At 43.1% G+C, this 20,573-nt stretch overlaps 1 protein-coding gene across 3 annotated transcripts in view; it reads left to right on the top strand.

The window, feature by feature from the left end:
- Positions 1 to 20,573, top strand: part of LOC129181960 (CD82 antigen-like) — a 38,355-nt gene that overhangs the window by 13,604 nt on the left and 4,178 nt on the right. For all 3 annotated transcript variants that reach the window (XM_054777778.1, XM_054777776.1, XM_054777777.1), the window contains exons 3-8: positions 1,382 to 1,454; positions 6,242 to 6,366; positions 7,630 to 7,704; positions 15,537 to 15,635; positions 17,432 to 17,605; positions 19,283 to 19,366. In XM_054777778.1, coding sequence (XP_054633753.1) covers positions 1,382 to 1,454; positions 6,242 to 6,366; positions 7,630 to 7,704; positions 15,537 to 15,635; positions 17,432 to 17,605; positions 19,283 to 19,366 — 630 coding nt within the window. The remainder of the gene's footprint in view (positions 1 to 1,381; positions 1,455 to 6,241; positions 6,367 to 7,629; positions 7,705 to 15,536; positions 15,636 to 17,431; positions 17,606 to 19,282; positions 19,367 to 20,573) is intronic.

The following is a 20,573-nucleotide window of genomic DNA, read 5'->3' as shown; positions in this document are numbered from 1 at the left end:
AATAATATAGTTATCCCTCGCTACTTCACGCTTCGAAATTTGTGGCTTCACTCTACCATGATTTCTCAAAAACATATGAATTAATAAATCAATACTGCTTTGTGGTTGAATATGGCCAATAATTAGGAAGAAAACATGCTTATTTACGTAGGGGTTACATGTTTAACTCCTTCAATACCAAAGACGTAGTTATACTGTACGTTTCTATCAACCCCAAAAACATATTTATTTGGCCTGTCAAAAATAGCAGTAACATTGTCGCCAGATGATGCATTCATGGACACTCGGGATACCACAACAATGTCTTTATTGTGCGTGTACTTGTGGTCTAAATAAACGGAAACGCAAAGAAAGTCAATAAGTGGATGTTCTTGTCACTCACTTTCTAGCTCTTAACTTGGAAGTACAATTTGCTGCATTTAGGTACGCTTGGGAATCCCAGAAAATCCATTCAAAGCGTGAGTTCACCTTAAATGATGTGGTGTCTTTGAACACAACTCATTGCGAAGGTCCAGTTCGAGCCCCGGCGGGTTCCATGTCATTACAGATGCTGCACTTTGTGTTGTCCAAACTGACAATCACCCAAAAGATGATAGAGGTAAACAAAAAAAAACTTTAAAGAAACCCAAAGCTCGTTGTTTGATAACTTGTGCCAACCCATTAAATACCTTCAATGGAGAGTATAAAGCAGGGACGCCATGTCGCAGCACCAGATAGCCCCGCACAACCACACAAGCATGCTTTTCAATCAGGTTTTCACCTAATGATGTGAGAACGCCATAAAGAAATGCATTGTGAAATACAAAATGTGAGTTGCGGACACCATCATTTTGTTCGTGTTCTGGAAAAAACAACAAGCACATTCGCTTTGTTTGGCGTGAAATAAGCCATGAAAATAAATGTTACAAAAATGAGTAGCTCTTGGCTGTTTTCATTTTATAATAGCAGCTCTCACAAGAAAAAGCACTGGCGACCACTGGTATGAACTAGGCTTGCTTTTTTTCACAGCGGTCTTTTTCCAGCCACAAGATGTTTATTAGCCGCAGTGTATTTTTTGTGCAAAAATCTGTTACGCAGCCACATAGCTTACAGGTGCGTATGGAAGAAACAGAATAATAACTGCACCCACTTGGAGTGAGTGCTGTGGGGAGTGTGGAAAACCTACACGCTGGTCCCTTAACGTCGCCAAAAATAATGATAGGGGACTGAATCTTTTGCAGCTTGCCGATCTCTACATCCTTTTCCCGCTTTTTTTTCCTTCTTTTTCTTAAAAGAGAGAATTGGGTTCATCCCAGATGTAACTGGCTGCGTAAAGAGGAGCTGCCACAGAAGGGAGTCATGTCATTTCACTTTAGGCTGACTCTTTTGTTTTCCTTCGCAGGTCTTTGGAGCGCTGATCATGGGCTTCGGGCTGTGGGTTCTCTTTGACAACCAGAGTTTCATTGCTGTTTTACGTAAGCATTTCAACACGCACGTGCACACACACACACACACACACACACGCGCACGCCTTCCGGCTGCCGCGTCCTGGTTCGATCATGCTCTGTCAACGTTTAGCCTGTTTGACCCACGTCAGTGGTGCCGGCTGGAGGCTGCTTGGTCTGTGTAACATATGCGGATCGCCTCGCTGGGCTCTTACTGCATAGGACACACATAGGAATGTTCGCACCGAAGGGGGAAAAAAAAAAGCCCCACACAACTGCAACTTGATAAGTTCCTCAGCCCTTTGAAAAGTTACCATGTCGAAAAGCACGCACACACGTAGTTTGAACAGAACACCTTATTTCCCTGCAGACTTGTACCATGAAGCCACCAGCTCTCGACACAATCTCCCACTTCCACAGATGTTGTCACAGTTCTGTTTCTGTCCGAAGAAACAAAGCCCGCACAGCCTTCCAACAAGAGAAGCCATCAGCTCATTGATAGAGAGCAACGATGGAAAGCATAATGAAACCAAATTCGAGCTTTGCCTGTTAAGCTGGGATGGAAACTCATCTGGTATAAAATGCTTTTGCAGTATTAATTCCAGATGGAGCTTTGCTAAGAGTAAAGGAGTTTCCTTCTTTTCAAAGTTTTCGATTTGCCGTCTCGCCATTGTTATGGTTGGAAAGGTAAATACAGCAATCCCTCATTTATCGCAGTTAATTGTTTCCAGACTCGACCATGATGAGTGAATTTCTACAAAGTAACAGTGCTAATTTACAGATGGTCCACGTTAGAGCACAGAAAACCTGTTGTGACCCTTTACATATATTTTTGTTACATTATTTTTAACATTATTAGAGCCCTCTAGATAATAGCCCAAAACTTTTTATTGGCCTGTGGCACATAAAAAAATATGATTTGACAAGAAAACCAAAAAAAGAAGCAAACAACAGCAAATTTGGAAAAATCTGCTGTAATTGTACAATAATAAAGTCAAAATATTAACAGAAAAAAAGTTGTAACCTAACAAGGAAAGGTCACGAAAATAATCGTAATTTTAGGAGGAGAAATAACATCATTTTGGTAGCATAAAGGTGAGAGATTAAAGAAAAAAATATTTAAATAAATAAGATAAGCACAATACTAATAATATTACGAGAAGAAAATGTACAAGAAGAAGGCTGAAATAGTTAATAAGTAGCAGAAATGGGGGAAAAAATGAGAAAAACAAAACCATCAATAAAACAAAGCAAATTTGGTACTTTTAGAAGGCTTAGGTAATAATTAGTAGTAATTAGTAGTAATTAGTAACTATTTAAATACTGTGCCACTCGTGAGGAAACGATAGCTCTTTCTTTGGCAGGGGCCAATCACGAGCTATCAGTACACCCACAACGAGCTTGTCAACCCACTGGAAATCACAGAAAGTCATTATATATCAAAGTATCACAACATAACGATCTGACTCACAGTGTTGTCTTTCAAAGAACACTAAACTCATCACACAACAACTTGACACTCAAAAGGTGTACCTAAGAAATATGCAAACATGTACCAATGCAGGTTTAAAATGAAAAAAAAAAACTCCCCTAAAGTTTTCCCATGATGCATTGTGTCTGAGCAGTGGGCTCAGACACAATGCATCATCCGGGCTCCTCTTGCTCTCTCTGGTGGACGGCGGCAGCGTTTCTGCGCCATCCTTCCATTTTCTATGCTGCTTGTCCCCTAATGAAATGCTTTGGCTCAGACACAGAAATGGGGGGAAAAAAGAGCAAAGACCCAAAGTGATCCTAATAATAGGCTTTTTGAACTATAAAACAAAGCTGAGCTTCCCTAGGGAACCAGAGAACAAGTCTAGCGCCTGTCTCACCGAACAATCACTGACACCTAGTGGCCTATAATGGCCACTTCTTCTGCCTTGTACTGTATTGGTATTTTAGTTCATTTAGCCATGTTTAAGCGTGAGGGTTAGGGTTAGGTTAGGGTTAGGGTTAGAAATGCTTAAGTATAATTTGCTTCAATATGTAGTTTTTTAGAACTAATAATAGGCTGTAGTCAACCACAGCGATGATTTATCAATTAACTAGAAATTTGCAATTTCGGGAGAATTTGCGTCCGAATGCTGGCGATGCTGGCAATGCTGACGCCGCACTGAAATGCTGCAGCTAGTATGCTAACACGTAGCCCTGACGAGCGGACGCCAGACTGGAGTGCTGCAGCTAGCGTGTCAATGGAAGATAATACCTGAAGAAATGGCTACAATACTGACATGCTAATGATAGCATACTAGCATTGCTAACATGAAGACTGTTAGTATGCTAGCACCCAAAACGAAACCACTGTCTTATGTAAGTTTATACTTTTGAAAATATCAAAAAAATTTAGCATGGTAGGATTGCTAACATGCTGTTAGCATGCTAACACCGAACATCAAAACAGTATAATAAAGTATATATATATATAAAGTATAATTTTTGAAAATAACAAGAAAGGAAACATGCTAATTTTAGCATGCTGATAATGCTAACATGCTAGCTGCATGCTAAAAACCAGCATAATAGCATGTACTCTTAATATAGGTTTACACATGAAAATAGCTTCAATGCTAACATTAGCATATCAGCAATGCTAGCGTGCTAACTGAGCTGGACATTTTGATGTATCAATGGTTACAATCGGTGGGAGTAGTTAGCGGACAAAAAAGGATGGAATAAAAACCTATAATAATAATAAAAACAATAATATTCAGTAAATGAAAAGTATTGCAGAATTTCATTCACACTATTTTTTTTAAAAACTGCTAGAGTTACATAAAGGAGCGATGTTTGACCAGCAATGTAGGGAGGCGACTGTCTAACTTCTTAGCATATCTTCACAAAATATCAAAGTGGCCTTTGCTTCCTTTCAGTTTGCAATATGTGGCCCTCGTTGGAAAAAGTCTGGACACCCCTGATACACAGACTCAGCAGAGAATTTAGATGAACTACATCTGCAGTCAGATGCCAACAAGCAACGACGTGCAGCCATGGACGAGCTTCTGCAGCTGCCAGCCTCTTGTCAGTGATTTGGAGTGAACGATCTGATCCTTGCCAATTTCTTCCACCCTGGAAATATTCCACAATAATATTCCACAGTTTCTAGTTCTTGTTTGTTTAAACCCAGATAACACCCGGCCAGTTTATCTCCTCTGCAATCCTCCAATCTTCCATTTCAGTTTCTACTATTCCATCGAGGATCAATTCATCTCACCACGCATTTGCTTGTCTTCTTCCAACTCTCTGCTGGCTGATGATGTTAAAAAAAAAAAGCTGTTTCTCTTGGCTCCGTGAAGCATTTCATATCCAACTGTACGAAATTGTTTTGCATCTGAACGAATACCCTGTCTGAGCTGCGGTTGTTGGGAAGCCTTTTCCGTGGTTAGGAAAACAAAAGAAATATGTGTATTGTAGCCTCGATACTGGCATAAAACCTTGGTATCGGCCAAGGTTGGTATCGTTTTTTTTCTCTACAATAAGAGGCAAAACTGCGCTTTTACCGCCAAGCTCGCAAATTTAATACTGTGTTAATACTGTGGTGAGAATAAGGTACTCCATGTTAACACAAGCAGAGGAACAACAAAGCAGCGGGGTTGACCATTCCGCACACCAGTCTTAGTCGTGGTGTTTTTCAAAAAAGGGCTAAAAGAAACACCACACAGCAAGGTAATAGGTAGACAACAACAGACAAGACACTACCGAGGAGTAATGTAGAATAACCAAAAACTATGTGAGCTCTAAACGTGGAACTTAGCGGCTATTTACCACAACAGTCCAGTAAAAGCACGCTGGGAAACAGGAAGCTCTGCTGTCAAAACCATAGACGCAGACGCCGCTTTGCTGAGCCGTACGTCAGCGCCGCCGCCATATTGGATGTGGTAAGGCCGCGCTGTAGGTGAATACAAGGAAATGTACTTCATAAAACGCCTTTCTCCAAAGAAATGTAAGTCAATGCCTCTTGTTTTCCATTCACACACGCACTGATATACTTGGCACCAAACCGTCAGGCACCGAAAACAATGTATTTGATCTTCTCACACATTAGTAATTCACGTTACATCAGCTATACAGCTCAAAGCAGTAATTTATATATAGTAGTTTTAATGCAATAAAATCAGAATATAAAATAAGAACATGAAAGTTATCAATCAAAATGCTAATCAGCAAATTCATGTATTTTAAACGATACCTCTTTTAATTAAAAAAATAAATAAAATCTTTCCAAAAATAACATAAATCAAGGCACAAGAAACAAAAATGTATTTGTATATAAAACATGTAATACATGAAGGATCTACTTGGAGATGAGAGGGATAGCCAACAAAACAACTGTGTGTATTGTTACTTTACGGGCCGCTCAGTCGTGGAATAAAAATCATTATAAATGGTAAACCGCCTCCTATCGAACTAAGCATGTTGAAATGGCGATAAACCCCGGCGAAGGTTGGTGGAACCTCCTCTTACGACGCGTGAATGGAAGCTAGCAGGGTTAGCTTAGTTTAGCATGCTAACGCAGTTGCGTGTGTGCGACTCGGGCCGGATGTGTTTTCCCACTTTAACGTAAGGAGCGTTTTACAATGCCTGATGGCGACGTGCAGGTTCAGAGAGAAAAAAGAAGGGAAGCACATTTATTCTTGCACACTACCGGCCTCCCAAATAAGAGCGCCGTTTGCCATCTTTGTAGCAATGTGTGCAGAGGCTGACATCCCATGAGAAAAGTTAGCCAGTTTGTGACCAGTAATGTGTCATTTTTCTCTTTCTTTTCATTTCTGTTTCTACAGAAGAATCATCAGACACGGTGAAAGTGGCTTCCTACATTCTCATTGGAGTGGGCTCTTTGACCATGGCCATGGGCTTCTTTGGCTGCATTGGAGCCATCTACGAGATCCGTTGCCTCCTCGGTTTGGTGAGCAGTTGAATTCACTCTAATACCTCGGTTCCCAAATGATTATTGGCCAATATGTGCCCCGGGATTGGCTGGTGACCTGTCCAGGGCGTACCGTGTCCCCCGCCTACCCAAAAGTCTCGTGCCCCTTGGAGCCCAAAGTCAGCTGGGATAGGCTCCCGCGTACGTGCGACTTTAGTGAGAACATCGGTATAGAAAATGGATGGATGGACCTCGGTTCCCAAACGGGAGCGCGAATTGTCAGGGGGGCACATGAATAGAAATGAAAAAGACCATCGCTACATTGGTGTCTGAAAAACCCAACAGTCAAAATTTAAAGATTTGTTTAGCCACAATGTTATTCCTGTCTGTGTCTTGCTGTCTCATCCCAGCCACCAAAGCATTCCGACTTACAAAACGCTGGCGACGCTAACCTCAAATGTGAATGTCATGTAAAAACCAGTGACGGACAAACATCTTAGTCATTGCCTCAAACTATTGTTATTTTCTGCTATGACAAAGCTCAGCGGTGGTCCGGGCAGTCGTGAATTTCTTAAATAGCCAAACTGAAGACAACCAGTCCAGGGTGTACCCCGCCTCCCACCCAAAGTCAGCTGGGATAGGCTCCAGCATACCCGCGACCCTAGTGAGGATAAGCGGCATAGAAGACGGATGGATGGATCCAAAAAGCATCAAATCATGCTCACTAGCCCCCCTATTGACCGCATTTCCCTCCACCTGTGTTATTTGAAGCTATGGTTAGAATAGAAGCCACACATTTGCACCTACCAAGGTTCTACAAGTCTGGTTAAGAACACATGACAAATTCTTGCTGACACTGAAGGCAAGCGGGGCGGCTTTCAGCATGTGTGTGCTGACAGGAGGAGATGTAGGGCTGGCAGGGATAAAGGGAGTAAGATGCCAGTGTGGGAGGGAGTGTACGAGAGTGCGTGGGGGGGGGGGGGTTAATTGTAGTGCTGCTATGACCTACTTTTCTCCTCCCAGTGACAGTGTCCAGCTGCCGCAGGACCTCCCAGCAAACACACAAGCATAGCGCCAGATTTTAGAGATAACATTTTAAGTTGTGCTTCTTCGGGTCGTGCAATTCCAAATGAAACGTCTTGGCAACGAGTGTTCTTCTTTTCGGTTGTGTTTGATGGTCATTTTTGTCTCACTGAAATGTTTGAAGCATAAAATTTGAGATTTGCTTGAGCGAAACCAGGCTGCAGACGTGGTCTTGTCTGTGAACGTGGCTCTGGTGACATTTCTCGTTTATCCCGACAGTATTTCACCTGTCTGCTGCTCATCCTCATCGCCCAGGTTACTGCCGGAGTGCTCATCTACTTCCAGAGAGATCGGGTAAGAGACGTTTTCTCAGGTGTATTTAAAAAGCCGCCACCTTGTTTGTTCTTCCTCATGTCACAGCTGTGAGTGTGAGCCCCCCCCCACCAGCTTCCTGCAGTGAAACACTGTTTCATAGTTTCTTGTAAAGATTTTTTTTTCCCAGCCATCACATTATGAGAAACTAAGAAAATAACAATTAAAAGTTGTAATTTTTCAAAAATTAGGTTGCGGGAATACAAATGAAGTCAAAATATTATGACAAGGAAGACATAAGGTATGGTCAAACATACCTACCATGCATGCACGCTAAAACATACTGCGGCGTTCAGGAGTCAGTGAGGAAGCAATAATGCTTTATTTCTTCGGACAGATTAAGCAAGGAACTCTCGTTCAGTGTACCAAACCCACTGGAAATAACGAGGGTCATTACTCAACACAACAGTCTCAGTCAGCCATGGTGCACAACTACAAACATCATTCTACAGAACAATAACTAACAACTATGTAGCTCAAACATGTAACTTTAAGAGCGTTTGCACCAAAACACTACGGCAAAGCACACTGGGCAACAGGAAGTACTCCCAGCGACGCTACAATACGCTAGCATGCATGCTATTGTATGTTTTTAAAAAGCCAACAGGGGCACAACTGAGTTGGGTTGTACTTTATTGAAATATTTATTAATGTACTCACGTTATTTTTTATCAATCCTCATCCACAAATCCATCAAAGTCCTCATCTTCTGCATCCCAAATGAACAGCGGGGTAAATTCTCCATCAAACACGCCAGGTTCCCTGTCGTTATTGTCAGTCAGTCTCGTTGCTCCTCAGAAATGATGCTTTTGCGAAAGCTCGAACAACAGTGCATCAGACACGTTAGACCAAGCATCCACAATCCATTTACACATTGTGGCGTAGCTTGCACGGCACTGCCTCCCAGTCTTAGTGAAGCTGTGTTCGCCATCTGTCACCCATCGCTCCCACGCCACTCGGAATTTCACTTTGAACGCTGTGTTTACACCGATGTCCAGCGGTTGGAGTTCCTTCGTCAAGCCTCCCGGAATGATGTTAAGCTCCGAGTTCATTTGCTGCACTTGGTTTTTCACAGCGGCTGTGAGATGAGCACGCATCGAGTCACAGATCAACAGGGACTCACTCAGCCATTTTCTCCTCATCCTCCCAGCCCTTTTGATTGGTCTTAACGATGACTCCGGCTGGAAACTTTTCTTTAGGCGGCGTCTTCCTCTTAAAAATTACCACAGGTGGCAGTTTCTGTCCATTACCACGGCAACCAAGCACAACAGTAAAAGCCAACTTCTCGTGTCCCGTTGTGTGTATCGCTACCGTGCTGGTCCCCTTCTTCTCTACAGTGTGGTTCACCAGGATGTGGAAAGTGAGCAGCACGTCGTCCATGTTGGTGATGTGGTTGGGCTGGATGTGTTTGTCTGCAATGTTTTTACTGCAGTTGGAGCGGAAGATGGCCAGCTTTCCTAGTAATCCGCCGGAAGCTGCTGCGCCACGATAGTCCTTGCCCGGATGGATGGCGTCGTTTCATAAAATATACTTATATAACTACTGGGGGCGTGCCTTTAGCGTCCTCAGTCACGCCCACCCTTCGCCCTTTAACGTCCGCATGCTGTCCTCAGTCACGTCCACCTTTCCTCTATATGAGCAGCGTGTTGGCAGGAGTCGCTACTTATCATGGACCCAGTCAGTCAAGCGGAGCGCTCATGGAAGTCATACAGCAACACTTACAGATTTTGGAACTTGGTGCACTCGTAAGGCGCGCCGCATTCTCCATTTTGGAGAAAACGTAAGACTTTAAAGTGCGCCTTATGGTCGTGAAAATACAGTACACTAAGTCCCCAACTAACGAACACAATTGGTTCCAGACGACCGTTCTTAAGTCAAATTGTTCTTAAGTAGGGGAAAAGGTAAAATTAGCAATGATATAGGTACTACATGTACGTGTATACATATACATTATATGTGTATGTATGTAAATATGAGTTTGGATGCAGTAGTAATATTAAACAAGGATAATTAATGAAAAAAACAACAATAAAAATGATATAATAATACTTAATGATATTATATTCATATTATCATATTCATCATATTATTACGAATGAACTTGTAATAATATGAGGGAAAACAATGTCATTTTAGTAGCATAGAGTTGAAATATTAACAAAAACATATGTTCAAAGTCGTAACATTCTGAGAAAAAAAAAAATGATGGTGGGGAAAAAGCTCAGTCAAAATATGATGGGGAATAATGTCGTAATATTACAAGAAGAAAATTTCCAAAGATTATGAGAGAAATAAGTTGAAATATGAGGAAAATGGAAAAAAAAACAGCAATAATTGAAAAAACCCCTGTAATGTTACGAGAATAAAGTCGCGCTATTAAGGGGAAAAAGTCGCATACTGGTGAGAAGAAAAGTCATAATCATAATATTACGAGAATAAACTCCTAATAATGAGGGAAAAAAATGTAGTGGTACATTAGTACAGATTTGAAATATTAACAAAAAATGTGTTAAACATCGTAATATTCGGAGAAAAAACACAAAAAATTATGTTGAGGGAAAAAGCTCAAATGGGAACTGAAGTCTTAATATTATGGGAATAAAGAGAGAATATTACGAGAAGAAAATTTACAAAGATTATTTAAGAAGGAAGCTGAAATATGTGGAAAATGGAAAAAAAAAAAAAGACACAAGCAAAAAATGGGGAAAAAAGGAGCAAAGGCCCATCACCGGTGTCATCTTTTGACGATTTCCGATCGTTCGATCATTTCAAGGTATACCGCGGTATGAAACATCTGTGTTTCAAAACCGCTGAAATCGTTGTTCGTCATACCGTTCCAGCGTTATGAGCGAGCGTGGAGGTCCAGCACGGCCTCTACGTGGGAATACGTCCTGTATTGTTCCTCGCAGTCAGAACTGGGCTTCAGTGTGTTAAAACCACAGGCGTGTGTTGTGCTGCCGTAAGTCGGGCATACAGTAGATAGCGTTAGCACTGAGTGGCGCTGGTACGGCCATGCTGATTCTGCAGTTATTATACAAGTACTTAGACATAATAGGAACTTGCCTTAGACGTACAATGAATAATATGCCATTCATTCAGTTCAATTCAGTTACATGTACGCAAACATAGTGTCCAAAGAGCAAGCACGGCTGCTAAAGAAATGACACTTTTTGTTTTCCATTTTACCGACAATACTGTCACTGCCTTCCTGGAATCGTCGCAGCTACTAAATACATGCATTTTTGTCACCGTCAAGTTCAAATCGAAATCTCATCCATTTATAATGGTTGGCCTTGAAGAGTCGTGGCTATGTACAGTGTGTGAAACTGCTCTCCAGCATGTGTGTTTATGCATCACTTGAGGCTGGACATGCCCCTTGTATTTATGGCTTACCACAGGGCAGGGCGGTGCCCCCTTTCTTGGAATAGGGGGTGAGGTTGTGTCTCCAAAAGAGCTCTGAGGGCTACAACGCTGCTACAGCTCTGTGATCTCGCACACAAACATCCACTCAAGCTCCTGCAAGGCTGCATTTGTGCAGCTTCTTAGCCCAGTGTGGCACCCGACAGGGCACCTGAGGCGTTGCCTGGTCAAAGATTTAAGACCAGATGTTGACCTGGTTGTCAGTGATTTCCACGGGACTGTAATCCATCTGGGGCATTGAGTTGTGAGGGAGGTGCGGTGGAACTTTGGGAGAACTCGGGCTAAGTGTTTGTGTGTGGATCGGTAAAACAGACCTTTTTGTTTGCGTCGTAACAAATGTTGTTAGACCTTATTTAAAAACAGTGAGTTAATGACTTATGGATGTTTGCATCATTGTTTGTAGCGGTGCGCACGCGTACGTGGGCCTTATAACAAGCACGTCTGATGTCTCCTGGGTTTCATGTTAGCTTCTGCAGTACGAGTTGTGCAAAATAAATAAAAAAAAGAAAGAAAAGTAAAATTTCTAATTAAAAAAAAACATATCTTTGTGTTTTTATTATTTATAAGTATCAACATTAGTTTTTGGAGTTACATTATTCCTTATTCATCTATTTTTCCACTTTTACTTTGTTTTTGTTTATTTTATGTCTGCAATGAGCCATGTTCCACAGATGCCCCCTGTGCCACACTTTGTACACACATGCGTATTCAGGGAGCCTGACAGTCTTGGTTGAGCCAGGAAGGCAAGGTGTTGCGAGGCGACAGAGGAATGCGTCCAAGCTCTGCTTTTTTGGCTCTGTCGCTTTAGGGGTTGGGTTACATTGTGGAGGGGTTTATGCAGCTTTCACACCAGCATCAGATCGGCATTGCACGGCGATCCTTTAGCACAACCGGTGGTGTGCGCAGTGGATACTTCAAGCAAAAAACATTTCCTGACTTTCATTTTTAATGCGCGCCCCTACTCATTAAATGTAGCGGCCATGTCACTAAATTGTCAACACGGGTCTCCTCTACATGTATGAAGTGGAACAGGTGATTGCTGGTGCATGTAAAGTTGGTGCTGGGCCAAATGTAACAAGGGTGAATAGTATCGCTCTGTGATTTAAGTCCAAACAGCTACGTGCTTTGATCTGACAAATCTTATGTTAGTTTGATCAAATGTATAATTACTACATCTTATGCTTAGACATTAAGACGGCAGAAACTGTTCAATTCTGACAGAAAAAACAGCCATACGTCACTCGCTGACACCAGGAACACAGAGGTAGGTTCAATTGCAAGGTTTATAGGGTGCATAAAGCACTTAATATCCGTTCCAATAATGCCTTGCACACTTGCACTCCTATATTACGTGTCTTACCATTCATGGCCTGTGGCTGCCCTGTTCTCGCGAGACAGATTTTCTCCATGCAAGAAACACTGTCACCTTTTAATCTCACAAGCTCTTGGGAAATCACGACAAGCTTGTCAACCCATTGGAAATCGCAGTTTAAAATAAGTTTAAAATTAATTTTAAAAACCTTATTTGAACTTCTTCCCATAATGCATTGTTCCCAGCAGAGTAGTTCATTGGTCAACGGCCATGGCTGCCGGGCCCCAGAGGGAGCTCAGGAGCTTATGAGCAGCTCATGGGCGATATTTCTTTTTGATTCTTTCATGTCTGCTCTTCCCATTATTGTGAAGCGGAATTCACCAAATGTCGGATTGCTCACCCACTAATAGAGAAGGTGAGCTGGGATTAGACCATCGTGAGACAGGTTAGTTTTACCCCACTGATGATGTGTTGTTGCAATAGCAATCATGGTCATGAGCAGCTCAAGAGCTCCCCCCGGTGGGCCGGGCACTAATGCACTGCTCTGTATGTATGTACTTTATTTATCCCACAGCGGGGAAATTTACTTGTTACAGCAGCAAGCAAGCAAGACAAGTAAAGAGAACAGTGTAAAGAAAGCATAGTGTCTACAACATGGTTCAGGTGGTGCAGGTGTTGTAGAGCCTGACAGCGGTCGGTATGAAGGACCTGCGGAACCTCTCCTTCTTACACCGTGGGTGTAACAGTCTGCTGCTGAAGGAGCTGCTCAGGGAAACAACAGTGTCATGTAGCGGGTGAGAGGTGTTGTCCATGATGGATGTCAGCTTAGCCAACATCCTTCTCTCCCCCACTTCCTCCACGGAGTCCAGAGGACCGTCCAAGACAGACCTCTCTCTCCTGATCAGCCTATTGATCCTGCTCCTGTCCCTGTCCGTGCTGCCCCCTCTCCAGCAGCCCACAGCATAGAAGATGGCTGAGGCCACCACAGAGTCATAAAAGGTCCGTAAAAGAGTCCTGCACACACCAAAGGACCTCAGTCTCCTCAGCAGGTGGAGGCGACTCTGGCCCTTCTTGTAGAGGGCGTGGGTGTTGACGGACCAGTCCAGCTTGTTGTTAAGGTGAACACCCAGGAATTTGTAGCTGTCTACCAACTCTATGTCCGCTCCCTGGATGTTCACCGGTGTGAAGTGAGATGTTTTCCTCTGGGAGTTTATGATCATCTTCTTTGTCTTGCTGGTGTTGAGCTGCAGCTGGTTAAGCTCACTCCAGCTGACAAAGTCCCTGATGACCGTCCTGTATTCCAGATCATTCCCCTCTGAAACACAACCAACAATGGCTGTGTCGTCGGAGAACTTCTGGATGTGACACTGTGTGGAGTTGTGTGTGAAGTCCGAGGTGTAGAGGGTGAAGAGGAAAGGGGAGAGCACCGTACCCTGAGGGGCACCTGTGCTGCAGAGTACCATGTCAGACACACAGTGACGGAGCCTCACATACTGTGGTCTGTTGGTGAGGTAGTCTATAACCCATGCAGTCAGGTGTTGGTCTACTCCCACACTCTCCATCTTCACTCTGAGTAGTGACGGCTGGATGGTGTTGAAGGCACTGGAGAAGTCAAAAAACATGACCCTCACAGCGCTCCCACTGTCCTCCAGGTGTAGCAGTGATCTGTGCAGCAGGTAGATCACTGCGTCGTCCACTCCTATCCCAGGCCGGTAAGCAAACTGCAGGGGGTCCAGCTGAGTGCCCACCATGGGTCGCAGGTGCTGCAGGATAATCCTCTCCATGGTCTTCATCAGGTGAGAGGTCAAGGCAACAGGCCTGAAGTGGTTAGGCTCCTTGGGACGCGGTGTCTTTGGGATCGGGACCACACAGGAGGTCTTCCACAGGGCCGGGACTTTCTCCAGGCTCAGGCTGAGGTTGAACAAGTGCCTGAGAACTCCACAGAGCTGGTCAGCACAGTCCTTGAGGATTCTAGGGCTGATGCCGTCGGGTCCCGGGGCCTTCCTTGCCTTGATCTTCCTCAGCTGACTTCTCACCTGATCATCAGTTATGGAGAGGGGAGTAGAGGATGGCTGGGATGGGGATGTGGGGGTGAAGAGTGGTGAGTTGGTAGGGGAGGGAGGGCAGACTCAAATCTGTTAAAAAACAGATTGAGTTCATCTGCCCAGATCTTGTCCCCACTGGCTTGGTCTCTCCCCACTCCTTTACCATGGCCTGTGATGGTCTGCAGGCCTCTCCAGACTTCCCTGGCATTATTCTCCTCCAGCCGCTTCTTCAGTTTCCTCCTGTAGCAGTCCTTCCCCTTCCTGATCTTGTGCCCTCTGGAACTGCTGAAACCTCTGCTGAAACAATGCATTATGGGAAGAAGGTAAAATCATTGTTTTTTATTTTAAACTCCTATTGGTACTTGTCTTGTATATTTCCTAGCTCCGTGTTGAGTGTTAAGTTGCTGTGTGATGCTTTTAGCATTATTTGTAAGATGACACCGTGAGTCAGACTCTTATATTGACTACTGACCTCCTTTTTTTCCCGATGGGTTGATAAGCTCGTTTTGAGTTTTCCCATAGCTCATGATTGGCTGCGGTCAAATAAAGAGCTGCCTGGTCCTCGTGACTTGTGTGTGCCAGAATGTCATTTTATGATGTGGACATATGTGGCTTATAGTCCGATGCGGCTTATATATGTACAAATCTGTTTTTCTCTTTAAATTTAGTGCTTGAGGCTTAAACAACAATGCGTCTACACCAGAAATTACGGTTACATGTTATACTATAAAGAAGGAATCCTACTTCATGGAAATTCACTCACAACGTCCGGGTCTGGGACCAAGTGACTGCATTAAACAAGGGATCACTGGACTGCGACATATACTGTAGTTGTGTTACTGGTGAGCCACCACCAATCAATGTGTGTGAAGTGCTGGTCGTAAGACTTCATAGTTATCGTTATCAGTCAGATTGTATGTGAACTGTGTCAACACATACTGTACTTGAGTGTTGACACATTAATGCATAAATGAGTGAATAACATGCACACTTGTATTGTTGCTAATTAACTGTCCTCATTTTTTTTCCTCTTCTAGTTGAAAAATGAGATGTCCAACATCATAAAGGGCATGATCATCCACTACACTGGCCAGAACAGAACTACCGAGCACACTTGGGACTACATTCAGAGAACAGTGAGTTGATGCGGCATGAATCATCTGCACAGTTTGCTAAGTTTGTATAGTTATTCCCCACTGTCATACAGTATGTACATACACAAAATGCACAGTGGCTCCCCGCACATTCACGATTCAACATTGACAGCCCAACAAATTCATGGATTTTGTGTTTAATAATTCGCACTTTGCCCTTGAATGCACCATAGTTGCTGTGGGACGTAAAAGTGAAACTTGTACAGACGTCAAAGCTGTGGGTGGCAGTAATGTGCACTACTAACTAGTTCTCTCTTGCCAAGTACACAGTAGTTGCTAGTAGTTTCTTATTGGGTGTATTTTGCCAGCTACTATAGACAGAATGTTTGTATTTGAACACATCCTATGTCAGCGCTGTCCACCTGATGTTGATATTTTGCATTTGGGCGCCTTCGTCATATGACAATGCATGTGACAAGCTACGGGACTAAAATTGGAACGTGCATCTCCTAAACCAAATCAATATTATTAAAACATTGAAATAAAGTGTGTTGAGTTAAATGTAACCCATCAATGTTTATGTAGAGAAGTGGCAGCTGCTGGTCATTCAAGGAGGAGAAGATCATTTTTTTCCAGCCTGCATCATAAATGCGTTTCTTTATGCATATGTAAATTGTAGTATCTGCCATGATGTGCAGCTTGCTAGCAGCTGGAGCTGCTGTGCGAGGCTACTGCGTGACCGGCAATGAGTGTGAGTGATCGTGACGGCGGGGAGAAGCTCCGCAGCTGCTCTGCTCGTCGTGGAAAGAAACCGCAGAGTGACAGAAGAGAGTCGCAAGCACAACGCTAGTCGTCTTTAACAAAGACACAGTCGCTTGGGATCGGTAAAGTCTCTGGATCAGTTCAGAACAACGGAATGAAAAACTTAGCTAATTTCACTGTCAATCAAAAAGGGATTCCGCCTCAAGACAGATCATCATGCAAAAGCCGAGCGTCCGGCCCAGCCCACTGCCCCGTGGAACCCCAGAGATGCTGAGCGTCCGATGGGCGGGACAAAGCCCAGGACATGTATTCGAATGACCATCCAGTTTTGCGCAGTGGAACAAGATTCAAGATTCAAGAGATTCAAGATTCAAGAGTTTTATTGTCATATGCATAGTAAAACAGCAGTTCTACTATGCAATGAAATTCTTATTCTGTTCATTCTCCCAAGAAAAGAAAGAAAACACAAGAAAAGAATAAGAACATGAGAAACATATATACCACTAAATTAAGCAACAACAACAGAAGAGACATTAATACAAATAAATACCCAAACTCACTGTACGCTTCCCCATCGAAGTCAGTAGACGCTCAGCGTCCGATTGTGTAAAAGCGCTGTGGCGCTGCAGGGGTGAATGAGAAGGAAGTCGTGTCAGTTACCTGTGATAAGTAGCTGATTCTGAACAAAAGATGAAGGTATTCTAGCGCGTATTTAGTCAATGAAATGTACACACAGCAATACATATTTCACCAATTATTATTTTTTTGGACATTTTAGGGGAAGTTGCGCTTCCTTTGCAATCTAGAACAATCGCCACTGATGTATAGTCATTTCTCAAAATAGTCTATGGCAATAAGTGTGAAGAGCAGATTACTACTACGTGAAGTGATGTACTGAGTGTTTATGAAGTGGACCATCCTGGTGGCTCTGCATTGCCTCTACAAGTGTTTTTTTAAAGGTTGTTTTGAAATTCTGGAAAATGACTTTTTACAACCTCAGTCAAATGTGGTACCAGTGTATTTTTGTCCTCCAATCACCTTCCCACTCAGCTCACACGTCTCCTTTCTTGTCACAGATGAAGTGCTGTGGGTGGACTGGGCCTGGCAACTGGTCCGACAACATCTGGATCAAAAACAGCTCGCAGAACCTCTATTCATGTTCTTGTCGCAACGAGTCCCTGCCTGGCAGTGACATCAAGACAGAAGGCCTGTGTCAGCACCTGTCCACAGAACTTCCTGTCTACGAAACGGTATGCTGTCACACTACAGTGCCGTCCATGCTTGACATGATAGACATTATGAGGACCTCATCTTCTCTGCTCATTAGGTACCGTACTACGTTGGTTGGTACCTCAAGTAAGGATGCTTGTAAAGTGGTGTTGTCCAAAGTGTCAAACTCCTTTTTTCCACGGGCCACATCACATTTATAGTTGCCCTCAGAGGGCCACAGCTTTGCCTAAAATGTGTGCGCAGCTGGACTGTCAGAAGACGCTTCCCCTCTCAACCAAGCAGGCTTCATCAGATCATGCTCAATGACTAGATAGGACAGCTCTCAACTGAGGGGATGGTGAAAGATCCAACTAGGACACCACTTGATTCTTGTGAGCGTTTAAAACCTAGAGGGAAGGGGTAACGGGTAGAATTGGGATATAACCTTATTCACTCAGATTGGGGTACGTCCCAGCCAAGACTGGTTTCACTCTTTTGTGGTGCAAAACGTCCGTCGTTAAAATGTAGTGGAGTGAGACCTCATTTGGGTGGAATGAGGGTGAGCCCACCTAAAGCAACACAACAACCTTTTTTTTTTCCTAACTCCAATTGCAGTCAAAAGTGACAAATTTTGACAAATGACATTTTTGACAGTCATCATTTTCACGCTCTATGTCGAGCAGTTGATAACTCATTTTCCACGCAACTCAGAAAAGTGTTTCTGCTTGAAACACTTATTGCAAAGAATTTGTGGTCATATTCGGTTGTTGACAAGCGGGGCCTTCGTTCGTTTTCGCGCATTTTGGAACCCAGATACAACGTCCTATCGCAACGTTACTTCACTGGCACTGCAACTGTGAATTAGGGCAGCCTAGTTTTTCTGGTTATTCATAATATACTGACGTCTGCAAGCATTATTCTCGTATGGGAGCCGCTCGCTGGTAAAGAAATCTATATTTGGTATGAAAGCTGTTTTTGACTTTGCAATACACTCAGGATTTTAGTTTGAATTCAGGAGTCTGTTGTTTATTTGTGAATATAATGGCAGATTTTTTCTGTTGGTTACTCAGAATATGCTGAAGTTTGTTAATTTTATACATGCTTCTAAAAAAAACCTTGCACTTTACTTGTCCTGCTGGTTCTGTGCAATGGGGAAATATGTTGGTAGATGTAACCTTCCAATTACTAAAAGTTAATGGACGTAAATTCATCTGTTTCGTGTTTCTTTTAATTGCGGATCATTTGTTTTAGTAGTACACAGTGAGTGAAAAGAAATGATAGAAAAAAATTATGCATGAAAAAATTGACAAACTATTGATCACAACAAAAGATGCATGGAGATGCGTCGCTAATTGTTTTATCAGAGGCCTCTGAATCGTAATGGCATCGAATCGTGAGGTGGCCAGAGATCCCCACCCCAGTTAGCACAAGGTGTGTCCTTTGTGTTGCTACACGTGAATGGAAGGTCAGGAAAGCTCTGCTATGCCATTGTCTGGACCTCATGTTTCAGAAAGTCCCTCTGCCCTTTTTCTCCAGTCTGCCTAGCCATGTTATTCTTCCCCTCCACCACTCGGCCCAAACTCAATAGTTGTGTTTTGAAAAGGCTCTGCTCATGTCCGGCTTGGATCGCATTCATCTCTCCTTTGTGTTTGCAACCCTTGTTTTTTGTCACTGTTAAATCATTTTATTTGTCCTCCTCATCCTCTGTTCTCCTTCAGGGTTGCATAACAAGTGTGGAGAAATGGCTCCTGGACAACTGTGGAGTTATTCTAGGAATCTGTGTTGGAGTAGCAGTGGTGGAGGTATGTTCCCCCCCCCGCTTATGCTCATGATAAAGGGAATGTATCCTAAATTCCGGTGTATAAGCCGCTACTTTTTTCTTAAACTTTGAACCTTAATGCAGCTAATTTATGGCTAAATTCTAATCTCGTGGAATCTCGTTTACTTCAGAACTACTAGTTGTTTAAATACTGTGCCGCTCGCGACTCAGCAACATGACAGTCTTGATTCACGGTGTCATCTTACACAGCAACTTTACCCTCAAAAGGTATACCTCAGAAATATACTAACGTGTACCAATACAAGTTTGAAATGAAGGAAAAAACTTTCTCATCATGCATTGCGTCTGAGCAACACATTAGTTGGGGCGCTGCAAGCTCCCTCTGGTGGACAGAGGCAGCATTGTATGCTGCTTATCCTTAAATTATTAAACGATTTGCTCAAACTAAATGCATTTAAGGAACACTTTAAAATGTTTAGGTTTTCTTTTTCATCTCATATTGGTACATGTTTTTATATTTCTGAGATGTACGTTTTGAGTGTTAAGTTGCTGTGTGACGAGTTTAATGTTGTTTGTAAGATGAAACCGTGACTCAGACTGTAATGACCCCCATGCAATTTCCAATGGGTTGACAAGCTCGTTGTGAGTTTTTTTTTATAGCTCATGATTGGCTCCTGTCAAATAAAGAGCTGAGTGGTCCTCACGGACTCCTGTGCGCCACAAAATGCTGTTTTATGATGTGGACATGTGCAGCATATATGTGTACAAATCTGGTTGGTCCTCTAAATTTATTTACGGTACTCTGCATCCTAGCGGGGAGATGTCCCTGTAAGTGCTGCTGTGCTGCAACGTACACAATTTCATCTACACGGAATCGCAGCATCTTTTGACCTCATCTGTCCAGCCTCACATTGCACATAAGAGGGAGTATGGGTCTTTCTGCCCATCTTCCACACTGAATGCATGTCATGGAGTACAAGGAAGAGGGATACCTGCGGCACAGTTACTGTAGGCCTGCCACGATGACAGATACATCGATTAATCAAATATTCCCCATACAGAATATTCTGTACAGAGAATTGCAGACTAGAGCATGCTCCAGGTGGCAAGGTGGCCAGAAAATGTGTTTTAAGGATAGCCTAAAAGCTTCTCTGAAAGACTTTGGTATTGACCACAACTCCTGGGAGACTCTTGCCCAATCAGTAAAAGAGCAGTAGCCTACAAGGCCG

This window comes from Dunckerocampus dactyliophorus, chromosome 5, assembly GCF_027744805.1.
Source record: "Dunckerocampus dactyliophorus isolate RoL2022-P2 chromosome 5, RoL_Ddac_1.1, whole genome shotgun sequence".
NCBI lineage: Eukaryota > Metazoa > Chordata > Actinopteri > Syngnathiformes > Syngnathidae > Dunckerocampus > Dunckerocampus dactyliophorus.
This window is presented reverse-complemented; position numbering and strand designations above follow the sequence as displayed.